The sequence below is a fragment of the Leopardus geoffroyi genome, chromosome E3 (genome assembly GCF_018350155.1).
Source record: "Leopardus geoffroyi isolate Oge1 chromosome E3, O.geoffroyi_Oge1_pat1.0, whole genome shotgun sequence".
Taxonomy (NCBI): domain Eukaryota; kingdom Metazoa; phylum Chordata; class Mammalia; order Carnivora; family Felidae; genus Leopardus; species Leopardus geoffroyi.
In genome coordinates this window covers 3284929-3303369 of record NC_059340.1, presented here as the reverse complement: position 1 = coordinate 3303369, position 18441 = coordinate 3284929, and the positions used below count along the sequence as shown (strand labels likewise).

General features: G+C 52.9%; 1 protein-coding gene across 1 annotated transcript in view; it reads right to left on the bottom strand.

Moving 5' to 3' along the window:
• Positions 1-18441, bottom strand: part of SDK1 (sidekick cell adhesion molecule 1) — an 888340-nt gene that overhangs the window by 127231 nt on the left and 742668 nt on the right. The window contains exons 22-23 of the mRNA XM_045462082.1: positions 15586-15777; positions 12716-12837 (exon numbers count right to left, since the gene is read on the bottom strand). Of these exons, the coding sequence (XP_045318038.1) occupies positions 12716-12837; positions 15586-15777 (314 nt within the window). The remainder of the gene's footprint in view (positions 1-12715; positions 12838-15585; positions 15778-18441) is intronic.

Below are 18441 nucleotides of genomic sequence, written 5' to 3'. Positions count from 1 at the left end.
GTCGACGCACTCGTCCACCTGGACGTTTTCCCTGCAACTCGCCGCTGGCAGAGATTCGCTGAGAGAGGCCGTGGCTCGGCAGGCTGGGATATGCTCGCCCGGGGCGCCGCGCTCACAGGTGAGCCCGCCAGCCAACGGGAAAGAAAACGAAGCCTGGCCGTCCCCTCGCCAGCCCGAGATCCAGTCCCTCGGCAGGATCCCGGGAAGCAGAGAACCTCGCTTGGCACCTCAGATTCTTCCAGGGACGTCTCTCCACATGCCACTGCCGTGGACACCGGGGCCACCTGGGGCATCCCTGACGCCCCACCTGTTCTGTCTCCGCTACTCTTTAGTTACCGGGAGACCGCAGTCGGCAGGCGCGTGCTTTATTTTATTAGCCCGTAACACTCTCTACAACAGTTCCTTTTAAGAAAATGGTACTATTATGCACAAATAAGCACTAAGTGGGCTTTTCTCCCCTCCCCGTTTTCGGGATGGAAACAGCTTTATCTGTACCACCAGCATCTTCAGTACAGGGGACCTGCTCGAAGCAACCTTTTGAGAAGACTAGATGTTATTTTGGCTATTAGAGCACAGCAAATGGCTGCAGCCGGCAGGGGTCGGCAGCGGTGGCGAGAAGGCAAGCAGGAACGGAGCGGCAAATGAGAACATAGAACATTTGCATTTTCCTCTTCTATTCGCGCCATAGAAACAGGGGAAGAGATGTTTTGCTCGCTCTATAGTCAAAGGTTACTGATTAAGCAAAGCATTACCGAACGAGAAATACCTATAGTAGCTGCTTTCTACAACTTGAACCCACATCTGAGCATCAGCTTATCACGCGGCCCTTCAATGCATTGCTCCGAGGATCTTTTATCCCATCATTCACCGAAGATAACGCCAAGTAATACGAGCCTCCCGGTGCGCTTTAAAAGCAGTCAGAATCTAAAGGAAACTTTTCTGCAAAGACCGTATGATTGAGAAGTGGGTCAAAGGGAAGAAAACGATGCTCTCCTGCCACGAAGCGTTTGGTAAGACCCAAATCCTCACACCTGGAAGGCCGCTCGGCCGTCGCCTGCCACGACCCACCTTCCTGGTTCCTCGAGTCAGGGTGCAGATGCCATCCCCTTCCCGGGCCTCTGCCACCGCCTGAACCAGTGAAGTCTCTCCTTCCCGTGTTCTGTTGGCACCCGGGGCCCCCTAGGAACTCGCCCCCTGCTTCCCGTGTGGTATGTCGTTGACTGGCCGACTTCTCACTGGACCCGGTGTTCCTGCGTCTCTTTCCTCTCCGAACTCAGGCCCCCGGCCAGGCACAGAGCAGCTGTGAGAGGGGATGCTGGAGTCTCACAGCATAGAAAGCCTGGGCTCAGCTTGCATCCGTCCAAAGAGAATTAGGTGAAGAATGTTCCAGAAGCTTTCTCCTATTCCAGCTAGAGTCTCAAGGGCCCTGTTGTTCTGAGTTCAGGAACGTTGGAGCCTGGCTGGCCTAGGGAACCCACCGAGATGTTTTCGCAGAAGCAGCTGGGCCAGCTGAAGCGAGGCTTCATGGAGGGAACACCACATGGGCGGGCAGTACAGACGAAAGTCAGGGGCACAGGTCAGGGACACGCCCGCAGGCTGGCAGGTACCCGGAAGAGATTTCATTTGTAAAGTGCCTCTTGCCTAGAGAGCAGAGGCACGTGTGTCTTAGAGAAGTAAGCATGACAAAGCGTTCGAATTCTCTAGCAACCCCTCAAGATGGGTAGGAATATCTGTTGTACAGACAAAGAGCCAGTGCTGGGTGGCCTGCCTGCAGCCACCGGCTGGGATGGGTAGAGCTAGGATTCAAGGTCCAGGCTCTCTGACCCCCAAGCCTGTGCCATTTGTCCTCAGGTCACCGACCATTTCATCTGGGCACCACGTACTCCTGGCGAACTTGTCCATGGCCTTTCCCGGGGGGTGAGTCGGAGGTGATCCGTGAAAGGTGGTGAATGCCCAGGGTGGCACGAGGAGAGGGTCAGGATGGGGTTTCTGGAAAGATCTCGTGGCCAGAGTCCTGGCCCTGAGAGCGAGAGGAAGGGCTGCAGACCTGCTCTTCCCCTGGAGGGGCCGTGCGAGTGTTAGCAGGTGATGTGGGTGGAGTGGAGTATGTTCTGCCTGGAGCTCCGAGAAAACTGGACCCTGGCCTAGCGGTGAAGTGCCTGCCAAGGCATTTAGGAGATGCTCATTGGTTCACTTTTCAAGGCACACCCTCTGCTATATGCCTCTGAGGTTAGTAGGAACGGGTCGCAAATAAAAGTAGGATTGGTGTGGCCAAAAAAAAAAAAAAAAAAAAGGATATTCATGGTAACCTTTGCCGCACCATTATGACATTTTCTTGGGATAAGTCAGTGTATGTCTGGAACCAGTCCAACGCATTCAGCCCAAACTGGATTAGTATGACATAAAGCTTGGTAGCGGTCTATTGATGGAGTCAATCCAGGTGTTTGAGGAAAAGGGCATCTTCTTCACGTGGCCAAGTGGTCACTAGAGAAGGGCACGCCGGCTCTGTGACGGAAGCGATGTGGGGCTCCCAGCGCACAGAGCGGTAAAATGCTCATCACTTGTCTTCTGTCCTAAGGAGCCCAGGAAAAGTCTTTAATCTTTACCTTCTGGGGTTTGGAACGAGGTTTCTTTATACAGATGAATGTTTACAGTTTAGGAACACTGAAACACAAGCAGTTCAGATAATGCACTTTAGGGGGCAAAAATTCTCTTTTGGATTTCAAGTTTCAACCATCTGTACCACTACCAGAATTGTTAGGCTTGCTGAGTTAATTTTAAGACACCTTAGAGAGAATATTTGTCAGGGACTTCCCGTTCTAGCAGTATGGCAGACTAGATAACCTTTAAGGTTAGCCTCCCACCCCCAAAGCCAGGGCAGGGCTGGATACGGCACAAAAGCTGCCTTCTTAGATGCCTGGCCAAGCGCTCGGGGAGCAAGGGACATATCTTGAGGCCCATGTCAATGTGACATGTAGCTGTGGCCAAACCCATCACAAAACCTAAGCAAGTGCTGTCTGTGGGAGGAGATGCTCATAATAATTACAGCCTTTAGGGATACAGAAAAACATGGTGGACGTGAAATACTGGACATAATAACAAGTACAACTGGCTCAGAGTGAAGGGATTTTAGAACCCTGCACCACCTGGAGGAAGACGGAGATACTGGCTAACTTTAGATTTTGATACCTTACATTTGCATGTTACAATTTTAAAGGCAGCTGGTGGCGGGGAGGGGGGTCAGGACCTACATCCAGGCAGCTGGCAGCCGACTCGGTTGGGAGGAAGGCCCACATCTAGGGGGATTTGGCAAATCAGTAAATAACTGAAGTTAGTGGGAGCCAAAGAAGGGCTAGTGTCCATGTGGAAAGGGCGGCCTGAATACACAGGGGGCTCTAAACTGTATTTGGAGGTGCTGGTGGGAACTCGTGATTTTCGGCACATACAGACAGACACAGAAAGAGACTGAGGTGTAGGTGTGCGTGCACCTGAGCATGTGCATTTCCTAGCTCTGGGCACTGAGGAGGCCTGGACACAGTGACACCCAGTGGCCGTGAGCCCACGTGGTGCCCAGATCTTGGTTTCTAAATACCACTCTCCACTGAAAGGCCCCAAGGTTCCTTGGAGAAAGGGCTGAAAACAAAGAGGAAATAGTACGATGAACCTAGAACACCTAGCTTTGCCAAAAAGCAAGGGTGTACTTCGAGCGGCGGGGGCTTATGGGGAGAACATGAAAACCAGGGGGTGCGGGAGAGCCGGGGCACCGACCAACGTTAGCAACGACAGCGGATTACAATCTGTTAAGTAAAGTAGGAATCCATGAAGCCATTCTGATATAAACAACTGAATGAACAAATAAATGAGGAGAGAAAAACTGTCTCCTACAGTAAAAAGTCCAATCAATAAATGGAGAAGAAATTACTGAACTAGAAAAGTCACTATTTGGTGCCCTCATTGTACTAATTAATTCAGGCAAGAGATTTCAGTGGATGACAAAACCAGTGGATATGAGCAGGAAGGGGAATGAGATTTTCACAGAATCTCTAAATACCTCCACACAGAACACTTACTCACTGTGAAGAGGAGGAAAGCGGCTCTACCGTGGGGAAAGCCGGCAGACCCCGTTTTAATCGTGTGAGCTAAATTAACTCCACCAGTCATGGGGCCTATCAATGTCTTACTAAACCCAACAGGACGCAGTGGCAAGAACCCAGCACCACTTCTGCGACTATCTGACCAAAAATGGATAACCTGACTCTAATCCTAAAGAAATTTACAAACTCGAATTGAGGGGTATTGTAGGAAATGAATGGCCTGTAACCTTTGACACTGCTAAGGTCATGAACATCAAGGATGGGCTGAGGAACTAACCCAGGCTGAGGGAGACTGGAGACTGTGTGACAGCCGGGGGCAGAGTGTCATCCTGGGCTGGATCCGTTCCCGCCGAGGACATGTTGGGACAACGGACTGAACTTGTATGGGGTCTCCGAGTGAAGGGAGCTCTCTGTGGTACTCTTACAACTTTTTATACTTTCGAGGCGAATGGCAAACATGAACTTCAGGGCAATCTCGAACTCCAGCTAAAGCTTTTAACCGACAGCTACAGACCGAGCCAGCGAGGAGCACAGCAGCCCGGGGCGCACACCCCGGGGAGTCCACCTTCGCCACATGGGATGCTCTCAGACCGACCTGGGGGAGCACGACCCCTGCGGAAAGGCACAGAGCCTGCCCAGACCACGCTGCCCTGGGAGGAGACATGGAGAGGACGGATCACTGCGTCCCCTTTGGAGCCCAGCGCCCAGGGTCCCTGCGGTCCCTGTGGTTTTTAATCCACCCCTCCACCCGGGAAGTTATCACCCACACAGCAATCCCCTCCCCGCCCCACACTCCACTCGCTAAGGCTCAGCCAGGACTCGGAAACCAAGAGGGCCTTGGGAAGACGCCCCTGAGGCTCTGCTCTGTGCCCAAGTTCAGAGTCAGCAGCCCTGCCTCTCACATCCCTGAAGGGCAATCCAGTCTTTGTGAAAACTGTGGAGAAAATAAACTATTGATCTTAAAAGCCAAAGCAACCACCAGAAAAGGCCAGGTTCACTTAAGAACAAGAATACAAAAAATCCTGGCTCTGGACTAAACCAAACGGAAGAGCCACCGTGATCAAGTCGTGTTTATCCCAACGCTGGGATGGTTGAACGTTAGACTATCAGCACACATTGTTACCAACAGACGACAGAGAAAAAACCACAAATGACTCAACAGACGCAAAATAATATTTTGATAAAAATAAACTTCTTAATGATTTTTTAAAATCCTAAAGTACCAGGAAACAACTCCTAGCAAACCAGGTTTAGAACAGAACGGTCTCAATGCAATACAGCTAGCTATAAAAAGGGATGACTGACCAACCATAAATGTTTTCACGTCATAATTGATAACACCTTAACAGAATTTCGTGAAAGGTAGTAATAATATAAACGTTGTTCTATCACTGCTCCAATTCAATACACTACGGGAGGAGCTCCCCTCCCCCCCCATCAAGACAATAGATTAAGTACATTAAAAGAAACAAAAAAAAAAAAGAGAAATGAAGGAGATAAAGATTTCTAAAGAAGAAACAAAGCTGTCGCTTTGAACAGATGATAGGACTTCTCTGTAGAAAACTGGAATAGAATTAATAAAGTAAGAAGAGAATTCTCAAAAGTCTGGCCATAAGGCAGACTGGCGGCTTAGAGCCAGTCATTAAAAGAAGAAAAATATTCAAAAATCAGTTGTGATTCTACAGGCCAGCAGAATGTCAAAAAATGTAATTAAAATTACACACACATTAATTAATCCTCAGGGCGATCTTGTGAATAGTACTACTGTCCTCATTTCACAGATGAGATTAAGGCTCACAAAGAACTTAAGAAATACGTCCAGGATCACAGAGCAGGGAGAGAGGGTGAGGAAAAGGGGGGCGTCAGGTCTGCGCATATGATGCAAAGCCCATACTCTTTCCACCGCTGTTTTCAGGTACACTCACTGCCCTTGATTTTCCTGCCTTTTTCAGAGCAGAGTGAAGGTAGGAATAGAGAGCCCAGGGCTTTTGCCAAGGAGAACACAGCCGAGAAAAGTAGATTTAAACAAATGGAAAGACGTATCATGCTCCTGGACGGAGGACTCACCATCGACAAGAGTAGCCAGAAAGATCCGAAACAAGTCAAGCGGTGAGTGTGCAGTGGCGGGGGTCAGGAAGACCTTATCAGATACGAAAACGCATTTTAAAGCCTCTATAATTAAAGAATGTGGGATTACTGCATGCGTAGCCAGACTAAGAGAATAAAAAGTTCAGAAATGAACCCAAGCGCATATGGGAATTTAATATTACAAATCAGGAGGAGGAGAAAAAAAAATCACGGGCACTTTTTATTAAACGGCTTTGAGATAATCACATAGTTATTTGCAAAATTATAAAAATGGATTCATACCTCACTCCACACATAAGGACAAATTCCAAGCGCTTGGGGAGCTAAACGCGAAAGAGCAACTTGGACAGTGGCGGCAGAAAGTGAGGTGAGTTCCTTTATCACCAGAGGGTGGGGAAGACCTTTCTCTGACTGACAACGCAAAAGCATGCAAAAAATGATTGATAAATTAGATGCGGTTTTTCCTTTTCTTTCTTTCTTTCTTTTTTTTTTTTTTGGCATGGCGAAAATTTATATACACAGCTGATAGGAGTACAAAATGTCCCAACAAAATGTGGCGATTTGCTAATGACCAGAAAATTTACACAGTCACTGTCTGATGTAGTAAGTCTGCTCCCAGGAACCCACCCCCAAAATTCAAGATGATTGTGCAAAAGGCTGAAGACCACCTTAGTGCAGAATAACACCCCCACCCCGGGGAATCCCACACCGTCATTCCTGGGACCTGTGCGTATGTTACCTGACCGGGCGAAAGGGACTCTGCGGATGTGATTAAGGTTAAGAACCTTGAAATAGGGAGATTATCCTGGATTATCTGAATGGGTCTAGTCTATTCACCCGAGTACTTACAAGTGGCAGAGGGGGCCAGGGGGGTGGTCACAGTCAGGAGATGGGAGGAGGAGGAGGAGGAGGAGTCGAGGAACGAGAGAGCCTGGACGGGTCACGGTTGGCTGGGAAGGTGCAGGACGGGGGGCCTCGGGCCCAGGAACACGGTGGCCGCTGGAAGCCGGGGGTGGTGACGGTCAGCTGGGTTCTAGGACCATGAGGAGGTGAATTCTGACAACCCCTGACCCGGAAGGACACAGATCCTCCTCTGGAGCCTCTGGACAGGGACGGAGCCTTGCCGACATGCTGATTTTAGCACAGGAAACCCACACTGGACCTGTGGCCCACGGAACCGTGACAGAGCGCGTGGGCTTTGGTCATCGTTTAGGGCGGAAAAGGGAGGGCCCCGCCGGCGGAGTCGGCCAGCGCTGGCACACCGGCACCGGGGACAGCTGCGTCTGCGCCAAGGCCCGCCAGTGCACGCGGCCTCCCGGACCTGCTGTCAGGGGGACAGAGCGGCGTGCAGCCTGCTGCGTTCGGAGTAAGAGGGTGGGGCACAAACGCGTGTAGCTGCTTATGTTGCGGAAAACAGAAAAGGATAAACCGAAAACCTAATATGGGGTTTTGGGGGGACAGAAAGAGGAACGTAAATTTCTCCGAATATACCTTTTTTATGGTTTCGACTCTGAGCTCTTGCAAATGAGTTACACGTTCAAAAATAAAATCGAACTTACAGTGTGTTAGCAGATTTTTTAGAAAATGATTTTTAAAGAAAATTTAAAGAAAATATTGAAGCAAAAAGAACAAAGCCAAACCAGACCTTGAAATGAGTGAACCTAGTTTTGTATTAAGTTGATGACTCGACCAAACAGAGAAAATAACTTAGAATTCAGGATTTTGACTGTAATCTGTTGTAGCATAATCCAGTCCAAGGCCAAATACTTCAACTCTATTCGGGACTCTTATTGGGAGTCTTACCGTTGAAATTCTATTTTTGAAACTCTTTATACAATAGTAGGATAAAGCAAGTAAGCAATGATGCTAATTTTTCTAAAAACAATTTTATAGGAAAGCTATTTCAAGTGTAAATTCAAAGTTAAAGTAATCTTACATTTGAGGTGGAAATACCAGTATGAACTCATAATGCTTCCTTTCTCTGTACCCTGAAAAGACCCAGAATGCCCAGCTGGAGGCAATGAGCGCCCCTCTCCCACCCTCGGTGCCCAGACTCTTGTCTATAAACGCCCTCTGACCCTAAAGGAAACCAGGTAGGGATGACTGCACCTGAGCTGGAGCTGTGCGGCAGGAAGGCACAGGACGATCCCGGGACATCCTGCCGTACAATACCATCAAGGACTGGGATCTCCAGGTGAGGAAGCTCAGAACAGGAAGGGCTGCCCACTGGCCAAGATGCGTCAAGTTCAGGTTCAAGAAGAATAAGGGCTGAAGGCGACGGAAAGCGCACGGAATACAGTTTTAAAAATTATGCTTTCACATTGATAATTCAGGAAAAGTGACAGCAGGGGGAAGGAAGGGAGGAAGGGAAGGAGGGAGGAAAGGGGAGGGAGGAGGAAGGAGGGTGGAGGGAAGGAGGGAGGAGGAATGGGAAGGAGGGGAGGGGGAGTAGAGAGGGAGGAGAAAGGAGGGGGGAGGGAGGGAGGAGGAAAGAGGGAAGACGGGAGGAGCGAGGGGGAGGGGGAAGAGGAAAGGAGGGACGAGGGAGAAAGATGTGTTTCACACTGGGAGTAAGCGGGGGACCAGTCCCTTACTGAGACTGGGTTCAGGAAGAGGACTAGGCACTTATCCTGCATTCAGGGTGACAGACCTGCCTGAGGGACAGACAAGGGACGTGCTTCTTTTCAGATGAGAGAAAACCGTTAAAGATCTTAATGGAAATCTGATTTCAGGGCAGACCCTCGACGGCTGAGACTGCTAACTAGGAGTCTGACAGGGACGCACAAGCACAGGGACAGGCTGCCCGTCAGTCTGGTGTCCCCGAGGGCGGGACGGGGGCCACTGTGTGTCCCGGCTGCCATGTGAGGTGACCGGCTGCACAAGGGGGAATCCACAGCAGTCTGCCCTCGTCCACGGTTTCGCCTGGTCCAGAGGCGGGTGACCCTCCCCCTGACTGACACGTGTCACAGACACCGTCATTCCTGCTTCCATCCGGTCCTGGGGCATCTCACACCTCCCGTGACCACCCAGAGTGGCGGGGGGGGAGGGGGGGAAGGTGAGTTGGTGCGGTCAAGTGTTTTCGGAGACAGTCCACATTCACATGACTTTTCCTTCAATGTACTGTTATAATTGTTCTATTTTACTGTTAGTTACTGTTGTTCGTGTCTGACTGCACCTAATTTATAAATTAGACTTCATCGTAAGTATGTACATCTAGGGAAAAACACAACACATACAGGGGTCGGCACTGCCTCGGTTCCAGGGGTCCATTGGGGGTGTTGGAATGCATCCCCGAGGATACGCTGGCCAGGGTTTTGGGGTGAACTTCCAGTGTGCAGGAGACATGGGGCCAAGGAACAAGTGACAGCACAGGGAGGTGAAGCGTGTCCCTCCAGCGTGGGACACCCAGGCGACAGCTGCCTGGGACTCGTCCACGAGACACTGGCATGGTACCACAGGAGGGCTCTAGATGAAGGGTCTAAACCTACAGAGACAGAAGGCAGACTCACCCTTGCTGGGGATGTGCAGGGAGGAGGGGGAAGAGTGCCGGGGGTCATAAAGGGCACACAGAAACTTCTAGGGGTCATGGGTTTGCTCATCAACTTGACCATGGTGAGGGTTTCGTATTCAGAAGAATACGTACAGCTAAGTCAAAACTTACCAAACGGTACGGTCTAGAAATATCCAGTTTACTGTATGCCAATTAAACCCTGATAAAACTATTAAGAAATTTCTTTAAACAATTTAAGAGTCATGACAACCAAATGCATACCGTCAAGTCTGTGTGGATCTTGTTTTTCATCAAAACCATAGTAAAAAGATATTCTTGGGAAATTTGAACGTGGACTGATTATTACATGATAATGAGGAACTTTTAATTAACCTTATCAGGTGTGATAACTGAATTATAATACTGAAAGTATCTATATTTTACTTTTATTTTTTTAAAGGCTTTTATTTTTTTAAGTTTATTTATTTATTTTGAGAGAGAGAGAGAGAGAGAGAGGGAGAGAGAGCGCGAATAAGCTTGCAAGAGCTCCTGGCAGAGAGAGAGGGAGAGAAAGAATCCCAAGCAGGCTCCATGCTGTCAGCAAAGAGCCCAATGTGAGGCTCGATCTCATGACCGTGAGATCATGACCTGAGCCAAAAATCAAGAATCGGATGCTTAACTGACTGAGCCACCCAGGCGCCCCGCAAGTGTCCACATTTTAATGTAAAGTTTTTATCAAAGGAAATACAGACAGGCACACAAGTGCACCAAGCAGGGTGCACACACAAGATGAACAGACGTATGGAGCCCAACTCCAGACCGAGCAACCCCAGCAGCATTATGGGGGCTCCAGCCCTGCTGTCCCCCAATGGAACGGTAAGACTCCAAGGGGAGCCAGGATTCCAATCCCAAAAAGTACTTCTTCTTGTTCTGGAACTTTACATATGTGGAATCAAACAGTATATACTCGAAACACAAGTCTGGCTTCCTTTGCTCAACATCATGTTCGTGAAATTCATCCACATAATAGTTACACGCACCTACACTTTAGAGACATGTGCTAGTAATCTGGCGGGGAAATGGTGTGTGGTCTGAGCTTGCTTTAAAATGCTGTGGCTGAATCAAATCAGCACATTGTACACCTTAAACTCAGACAGTGACATATGCTAATTACATCCCAATGAACCTGGGGGGGGGGGTGGCGATAATGGATAGATGTGTGTGTGTGTGTGTGTGTGTGTGTGTGTGTGTGTGTGTGTATAATTATGTATATGTGTATCTATGGGTATATAAAGAAGTCAAACTGCCTAACCAGATTAGCTGCTAACATTACCATTCCATACACAAACATGACCACATAATTCTGCATAAATGACTTCACATAATACAACTCCTACTACCTTTGATCTGCTCGTTTGCATTAAATAATATGTACGGGAACACCTTTCTATGTCAGTAAGTCAACAAACGTAATCTTTACCATTATTTTTCATAGCTGCATTTTATGACATAAAAGCATTAAAAAAAAAAAACCAGCTCAGCAACAATAAAGAGGGGGACTAGATGAATCTAGGTAATAGAACAGATGAGTCTAGGTCATGGGTATATGGGAGTTCACTGTGTTACCGTCTTTCCTCTCCGGTATGTTTAAAATTTTTTATGTTAAAATTAAAGATGTGGTCGTGGGACAGCAGTACTGAGCAAATGTCCTGTGGCAGAGAAACTGCTCTGTGTCCACCACATCGTTTCCTCCTCTCGGGCACACCGAGAGCCGTCCCAGACCCCCTCACGTTAAACTGGAGCCATGCGACTGAATTCTGGTAGACAGAATATGGACAGAGCACTGTGACCCCCGCTGGCCCCAGAGGCATGAAGCGAAGCCTCCGTCCGGTGAGCCACCACATCCCTGTGGCCCCACCGAGCCTCACGCGCAGGCCTAAAGCTGGAAGACCTGCATCCGTGGCATCCCCGGGGTGCAGCCCTCCCGTGGGCAGTGATACAGGGGGCACCACGTGCTCCCGCAGGCCTTGCTCAGCTATTTCAGAGGGACCTTGAGACCTAGAATTGGTTTTCATGAGATAGAGTGATTTTCTCCCATAATTTCTTCTGCGTGTTTTATTAAAGTTCGCTTTCATCATCTTGATTCCCATTCACTGGGGACCTGCTATTTTCACCTTGACGTGGGGGGGGGGGACTTTTTTTCCTAAGGAAATAATTGTTGTGGTCTCATTTATCGATGAGTCCCAACAAGCAGGTTTGGGCTTCCAGAATCCTGCAGAGGTTTTCGGAAATAGTTGCTTAGTGAAAGCTTTGAGGATCTGAATAGAATCTGTTCCCTGATCGACGGCCAATTTGCGGGAGTGACTTATCTCGCAAGAGGGCAGAAGCCCAGCTATGAGTGTCGCTGGGACTTTCCTGCAGACAAGAACGGTCCGGAGACGTTGCTGCTCCCATCACTTGTCTCTTTAGCTTTTTACCTCCTGTTCTTTCTGGGGCATGGAACCGTGGCCTGTGTGGCACTACCCCCGTCTCCGGGACCCCGTGTGACCTGCCCTCAGGCCTCCCTGCTGGGTCCTCCACTGCGATGTGCACGTTCCTTTCCCAGCAGCCTGAGCGTCTTTCTCCCAAGACAGAAACCCCTCCTTTTCGTTTTACTGCCTGGGACAAGCATGCTGTCCTCACGGCACGTATTCACGCACGCGTACACTTGGTGGCTAATTGTTATGTGGAATTAAAAAGAAATAAATCAAGGATGCTATCCAATTGGGTACCTATTTGGAGCCAAAACTTGAATGTGAGCACTAGCAATCACTCCTTCCGTGGCCCGCAGGCTCACGTCCCTATCTCCCGTGTCCGTCCACATCCTGCCCCCAGCAGCCTGTCATCTCCAGTCTCTTGTCCTGCAAACACGACCACCTCCCCAACCGCTGTCCCGAGGGTCACCGCGCTACTGACCAGTCATTCTTCAGAGTCTCCCACCGCCACACGCAGGCCCCCATGTGGCTCTCTGGAAAGCCCTCCGTCCGCTTCCGCGAGCGCGTACCTGTCCCTCTACGATCCACCTGGAGATGGACGTCTTCCCGTCGTAGCCGGGGCGGAACTGAAGTGTGGCTGAGCGGGGGCTGATGTTGGAAATGACCAGGTTGGACGGGGCACCAGGGAGCTCTAGACAGAAAGGACAGAAAACATGGAGAGGCGAGGTTCTGCGAGCTTAGGAAATGCATCAAATGTGTCAGCAAGGACACAGTCTCAAGACGCCCAGATTTGCTTTCAATACCCCTAAGCGAGAGGCACTGCTTCCCCGGGACGTGACCCCAGCACGATCCTTACTTTCCTAGGGCCGTCCGTCAGGCCCCACGGCCTCTGCAGTGGGGCGAGGACACACGCGGCCCCAGACGATAAACTCGGAAGGTGGGACTTCCTCGTGTCTGTGCACAGCCGGTAATTAACAGCTACAGGCTGAGCGAAGTAAGCGTGAGCGGATGTCATTCTTCCTGACCCCAGAAAGAGCACAGAGACCAAACACCCACCGTCCCTCTGGTGAGGACCGTGAAGCCGGGGCAAGCGGAGCGGGGCGGGCGGGAGACAGCAGGTGCCGTGTATCACTGCCAGGTGCGCGGGGTCCTGAGCCTTAGGCTCCTGGGTCCGGTTTCCAAGACAACCACATTGGGGTGAAAATGCAGGGCTCTCCCCACTCTGCCTGAGTTCAGTTGCTCCGGCAACGAAATGGGGGGGGGGAGACACACTCCCACCCTGGGAGGTTACGTGGGTCTTTGGCCTACTCACCGAGTGGAGACCCTCGGGCAGGCTGCTCCCCCAGAGAGCCGGTCCCGCTCAGAAGCGGGATACCGTGAGTCTGAAATATGGGCTCTTATCTTGGCAGCAGCACAAATGGGGAGGATGGGGGATGGGGTGAAGCCGACAAGGACGCCGTGCAGGCAGCAGAGGCGGTGGGCAGCCCGCGCCGTGTCCGAGGAACGTGTCGCGCCGGGGGGGGGGGGGGGGGGGGAGGGGGCAGGGGGCTGAAAACCGGGACGAGCACGGGGACAGTAAGGCCGCGTGAGTGGTCAGGACAGCACTGGCACAGGCAGGGTCCTCAGGACCTCAAGGGTCCTTTCCGCGTCTAGTTTCATGACTCTGAAGCAGGAAGTGTTTCAATCGAAGGACAAGTGACTCTTGTCTTTGTATTTCTCGGCTCGCTGGACTCTTTACGTGGTGCTCCAGACATTTAACGGCTGTGAGCTTGAAGGGCAGGAGGCGGAGCACAGTCCTCCAGCGTGATGTGACGGCGGGTGTGAGTTTGCTTCCAGACAGATCTCCAGGCCCTGGACCCGTGTCCAGCTGCAGGTGAGTTCGCCAAGGTTAACTTGGCACAGCGGGGCCCTCTCCCCGCGAGTTCTCTCTCCGTGGTGCCTCCGGAGGTCCGTAAGGTGCCCGAGCCGACCCAGGGGGACCTGGTTACACGTGGTGATGCTCCTCAAGTCGCCGTCCGTCGCTGAGCGTGAGACAATTCTCACACATCCAGCGTCCCGCCATCATCGCTGGTTATTAGGGCGTCAACAGTATCTTAAACGTGTGCTGTGGGAACGGGCTGTGGATGGCGAAGAAACGAATCTTTCTGGAAGTCAAAGACTGCTCTCTTTCAAAAAGCAAACTCATTTTGTAAACGCCTTTAAGAGACACCGGACTGCCTGGAAGCATGGTCCCCGACCACCTGAGCACCTGCTGCAGAGGCAAAGCCTCCAGTCCCGCCCCGCATCCGCGGGTCCCAGAAGTCCCTGGGATGCGCTGTGGGTGGCCGTGCCGACCCGCCACCTCGGAGAGAGGGTGCGGCGACCACGTATCTGGGGACAGAGACTGACTGGCTTGGGGACACCCGCCCAGCTGGCAGAGCGGGTGGCCACTGGCCTCTAGAGAGCGTCCTATGAGGTCGCGCTGCTCAGAGGAGAGGAGACACCGTGCCCTCCTCCTTCGTCGCACCCAACTGGGGGTGGCGGCTGCCGAGCTCTCTCGTGAACGTGGCCCCCGTGAGGAGAACGCACTCTTTCCTGGGCGGATTTCTTTTTTTACTCTTTCCATTTTATTTGCTTTGCGTCCCTTCCAGATTGCGTGTGTCCCCCTTCCAAGAAAGCGGCTGGGTGTGAACACGGAGTGGGAGGCAGAGGGAGGCGGAGGGCACGATGGGGGGACGTGCAGACTTCAGAGGGGGCTTCAGGGCCTAACCCTCGAAGACCAGCCAACACGAGGCAAACTGGCATCTTGTGAGTGGCCAGAGACTGACAGCTGGAATTACAGTCGAACCGAGAGCCCACAGCACTTTCCCGCATTCACTTGTGTTTGTGAATTCCCAGGAAAAACATGTATTTTAAACAGAAACTTTAAGATTAGAGAGAAAAGAGTTGAGTGCCATTCTCCAAGGCTGGAGCGAGCGTGCTGCATGTTCGGGAAGATAATTGAGTCCCCGGCGCCTGGGGACGCGTCTGCCTCTCCCTCTGTCTGCAAGATCTTTCCTCCCCTGCCACCTCCTCCAACTCCTTCTTCTTATCTCCACCCAAGTCTCCATTGTGTAGTTCGGGGAATGAAGTTTCATGCTTGCTGTTCTCGGTTTCCACACCCACATCTCTCACCGTCTTCCCTGCAGGCCCTGACTACCGTCTCCCTGGAGGGCCGCACCCCGCGGCCAGCTCGCTCCCCGGGGCGGGATCCCCCCCACCCCGCCACCCGACAGCAGGTGCTGGCGGATGGGGCTGACTCAGGCCACAGGGCCCGCTTCCCACCCCACCGCCAGCAGGAAGCCGACACCCCTCTCTTGAAGGTCCCCGGCGGCCGGGACACGGAGCTGCCTTCAGCCCCGGGCGTCGGCGTTCTCTGAGGGCAACGTCCTCAGACGAGCGGCAGCTGGGCTCTACTGACCTGGCGGCACTCCGGAAGAAATGGTGGACGAGGTCGCCAGGCCGGCCCCCGCCGCGGTGACGGCGGCCACGTCGATGGTGTAGGTGGTGAGCGAGGACAGTCCTTGGATTTTGTATTCGTGAGTCGTGCTGTTGAGGGTGTGGGTGAGCCGGGAGCCGTTCCTGCCGTATACCTCCCAGGAGACCTGGTAGCCTAGGAGCAAGAACAGAGTTAGCCGGGCCTCCCGGGAGCCGAGGGCGCGCCACATGCGCTGTGTCTGAACACCTGCCACAGCACGGGGGGGGCCGGGAGGACGCACAGGCTGCCCAAACCCAACTCAGAGTCGGGCCCCTTCTTCTGCGGCCCAGTGCCCCCCCCCCCCCCCCCGAGACCTAGAGGGCTGCCTGGGTTTGGCGACCTCAGCCCCCGAGCCGGGTGGGTGGCGGAGAGAAGAGTGATGGCCGCCAGCCTGCTGCGCCTGATTTCAACTCTTGTCAAAACGTGGATGCGTTTCATCAATATTTCCATTTTCGTAGGCTGGTATTTTCATTATACCCTGCTCTAAATCAGGAGCTAGCTCCTGGGTTGCAACTAATTTGTGGAAACACTGCCACTTTCTCCCTCATGAAATGATTGATCGACGCTCTCTCCCGCACAAAGTGCTTTGCCTAAAAAGTTCCTCTGGGCCCGGGCGCCACTTCAACTGCTCCCCACCTTCTGAGCCTCCCGTTTTTCCTGGCGAAATTTCTCCTTCCCCTGGACACCGTTCCGTCTGGGGCGGGGGCGGGGCAGGGGCTCGCGATTACAGTTTAGTCAGCCTCGGATTCCACCGTGATTTTAGGCTCAGGGAAACAAAGCCTCAGCAAGATCCTGAATCGGCCCCCCGTGGAGGGGAGTTTATGTGATTAGGGACCCTTAAGAGCGGCTCCTGAAGAGGGAGACAGTGATGGAGAGCGCTCCCGGGCCCCCCGGGGAGGGGAACCACCGAAAATGCTTTGCTCTTCTGTCTTTCCAGTCAATAAACTCGGGACACCGAAGCACTGAGAGGAGTCTTAAAGCTCATTCTGATGAAGGCAATAAATATACTTAGAAACTTGTGCTTGCAGGTAAATAAGAATTTAGAGAGCATCTTGGGACTGTAATATTGAGAAAAAAAAAAATTAATGTCAGAAGCTGCTGCCTGTCTGCAGTCCCACAGCCCGGGGGCTCCGGGGCACGGACACCAGGCCCCCCGGCTGGGCGGTGACGATGGGGCATCCGGGACAGGAGGGCAGCAGAGGGGTCCCGGCCACTGGCCGCCGGGTGCCTCTGCGTACATCACCTCCGCCCGGGCCCCTGCGTTCCGCTACGCCCATCTGGGCTGTGGGCTGCCTGCCCGCCTCCCGCTCGTCTCCCCTGCACAGGGCCCCACCGGTGATGCCCCGCCCAGCTGCCCTGCTCCCCCTACACCCCAGACTCTCCCTCCTCACCTCCCGCCCCACATCCTGCCTCCCTCCTCCTCAGCGCGCCAGGCCAACCCGTTCTTTTCATTTTGTCAGTTCGGAATTTGGATCTAATTGTACGATTAAAAATCAAATTACTGGCTTCAAACACACAGTTCCTGGTGTTCGGGGGCGTCCTGAGCACATCAGTTCATCTAATCCTCACAGCGGACTTTCCGGGTCAGAGCCGTCACTACCCCTTTATGGCGGGGAAAACTAAGGGGCAGAGAGGTCCGTAGGCTTGCTGGGAGTGGCCAAGGGTTTCTAGGGCTGGCCCGGGGCTGCGTGCTTCCCCACAGAGCACCCCCGTGCACGGCCCTGTCGCCGAAGCCCTGACCCTGGCTCCACCTGGCACGTCTCTGAGCAGTCTGATGGCCGCGTCTTCCCTGAACATACAGCAGGAGGCGTCGCAAAATGCTACGGGCTTGGCAGTCAGACAGTTTTATCCGTTTCAAAGCTGTCCTTCGTCAAACTTCACGGAAATACGGCATGTTGCTCGTCATGGCAACCTGGAGCCCAAACCCGATCGGAGTCCTCAGTGGGGGGGCCTTGTTGGAGTCCGTCAGCATCACACCTGGTCGCCGGGTGGGCCACGACCCTTGCGGATGCAAACGAAACCGAACGACACTCATCTGCTCAGGAAGGGCGCGGGAAAGCTCGGCTGTGCCTGGCGGCTCTGGCCCGGGGGCGTTTCACCTGCTCCGGCCGAGAGGAGGCAGGAGGGGCCGCCCCGCCGGCACCCGGCGCCTTCAGCGGGCCTCCTACCTGCTCCGGATGCCGCCTAACGGAGACGAACGGCCGCAGGAGCTTCAGAAATAATTTTCTGTTGATCTGAAGTAAATTCTCTACAAGAGAGCAGTACATCCAATCACAAGCTGTCTGTCTGCATCCTGGCCCTCATAAATCAGAGTTTACGCAGGGAGAGTGGAAGATGCTGGAATTTACAATAAGTGCAATGGGCAATTTGCTCGGCGGGCAGGCCGCCCCTGCTCGGGGCTGCCTTCTCTTTCTGGCCGCGAATTGACTGGGAGGTGGATAAAGAACGGCTTCCTCCGGGCGTCTCGGCCACCGAGCGCCCCACGCAGAGGACCACACCGTGCCGCTGTCGTCGGCCCCAGTAGCAGCTGCACTGACAGGGAGCCTCCAGAAGGATGGTGGGTGGCTTTGGAGGCCGAGTTTGCCCACAAACCAGGCTTTCCTTTTGCTGCACTTGGCGAAATCCTCCCCCCGGAGCCCGGGGCAGACTCTGTGTTGCTGCTGGCACGCCCCCCGGGAGCCCGGTCGAGGGAGGGTGCTGACCTGTCAGGGCAGCGCCGCCTGGGCCGGGGAGGGCCTCGCCGAGGGCAGGGGTCACCGGGGAGGTGACTGGGGGACCCGTGCAGTGAGGCCAAGGAAA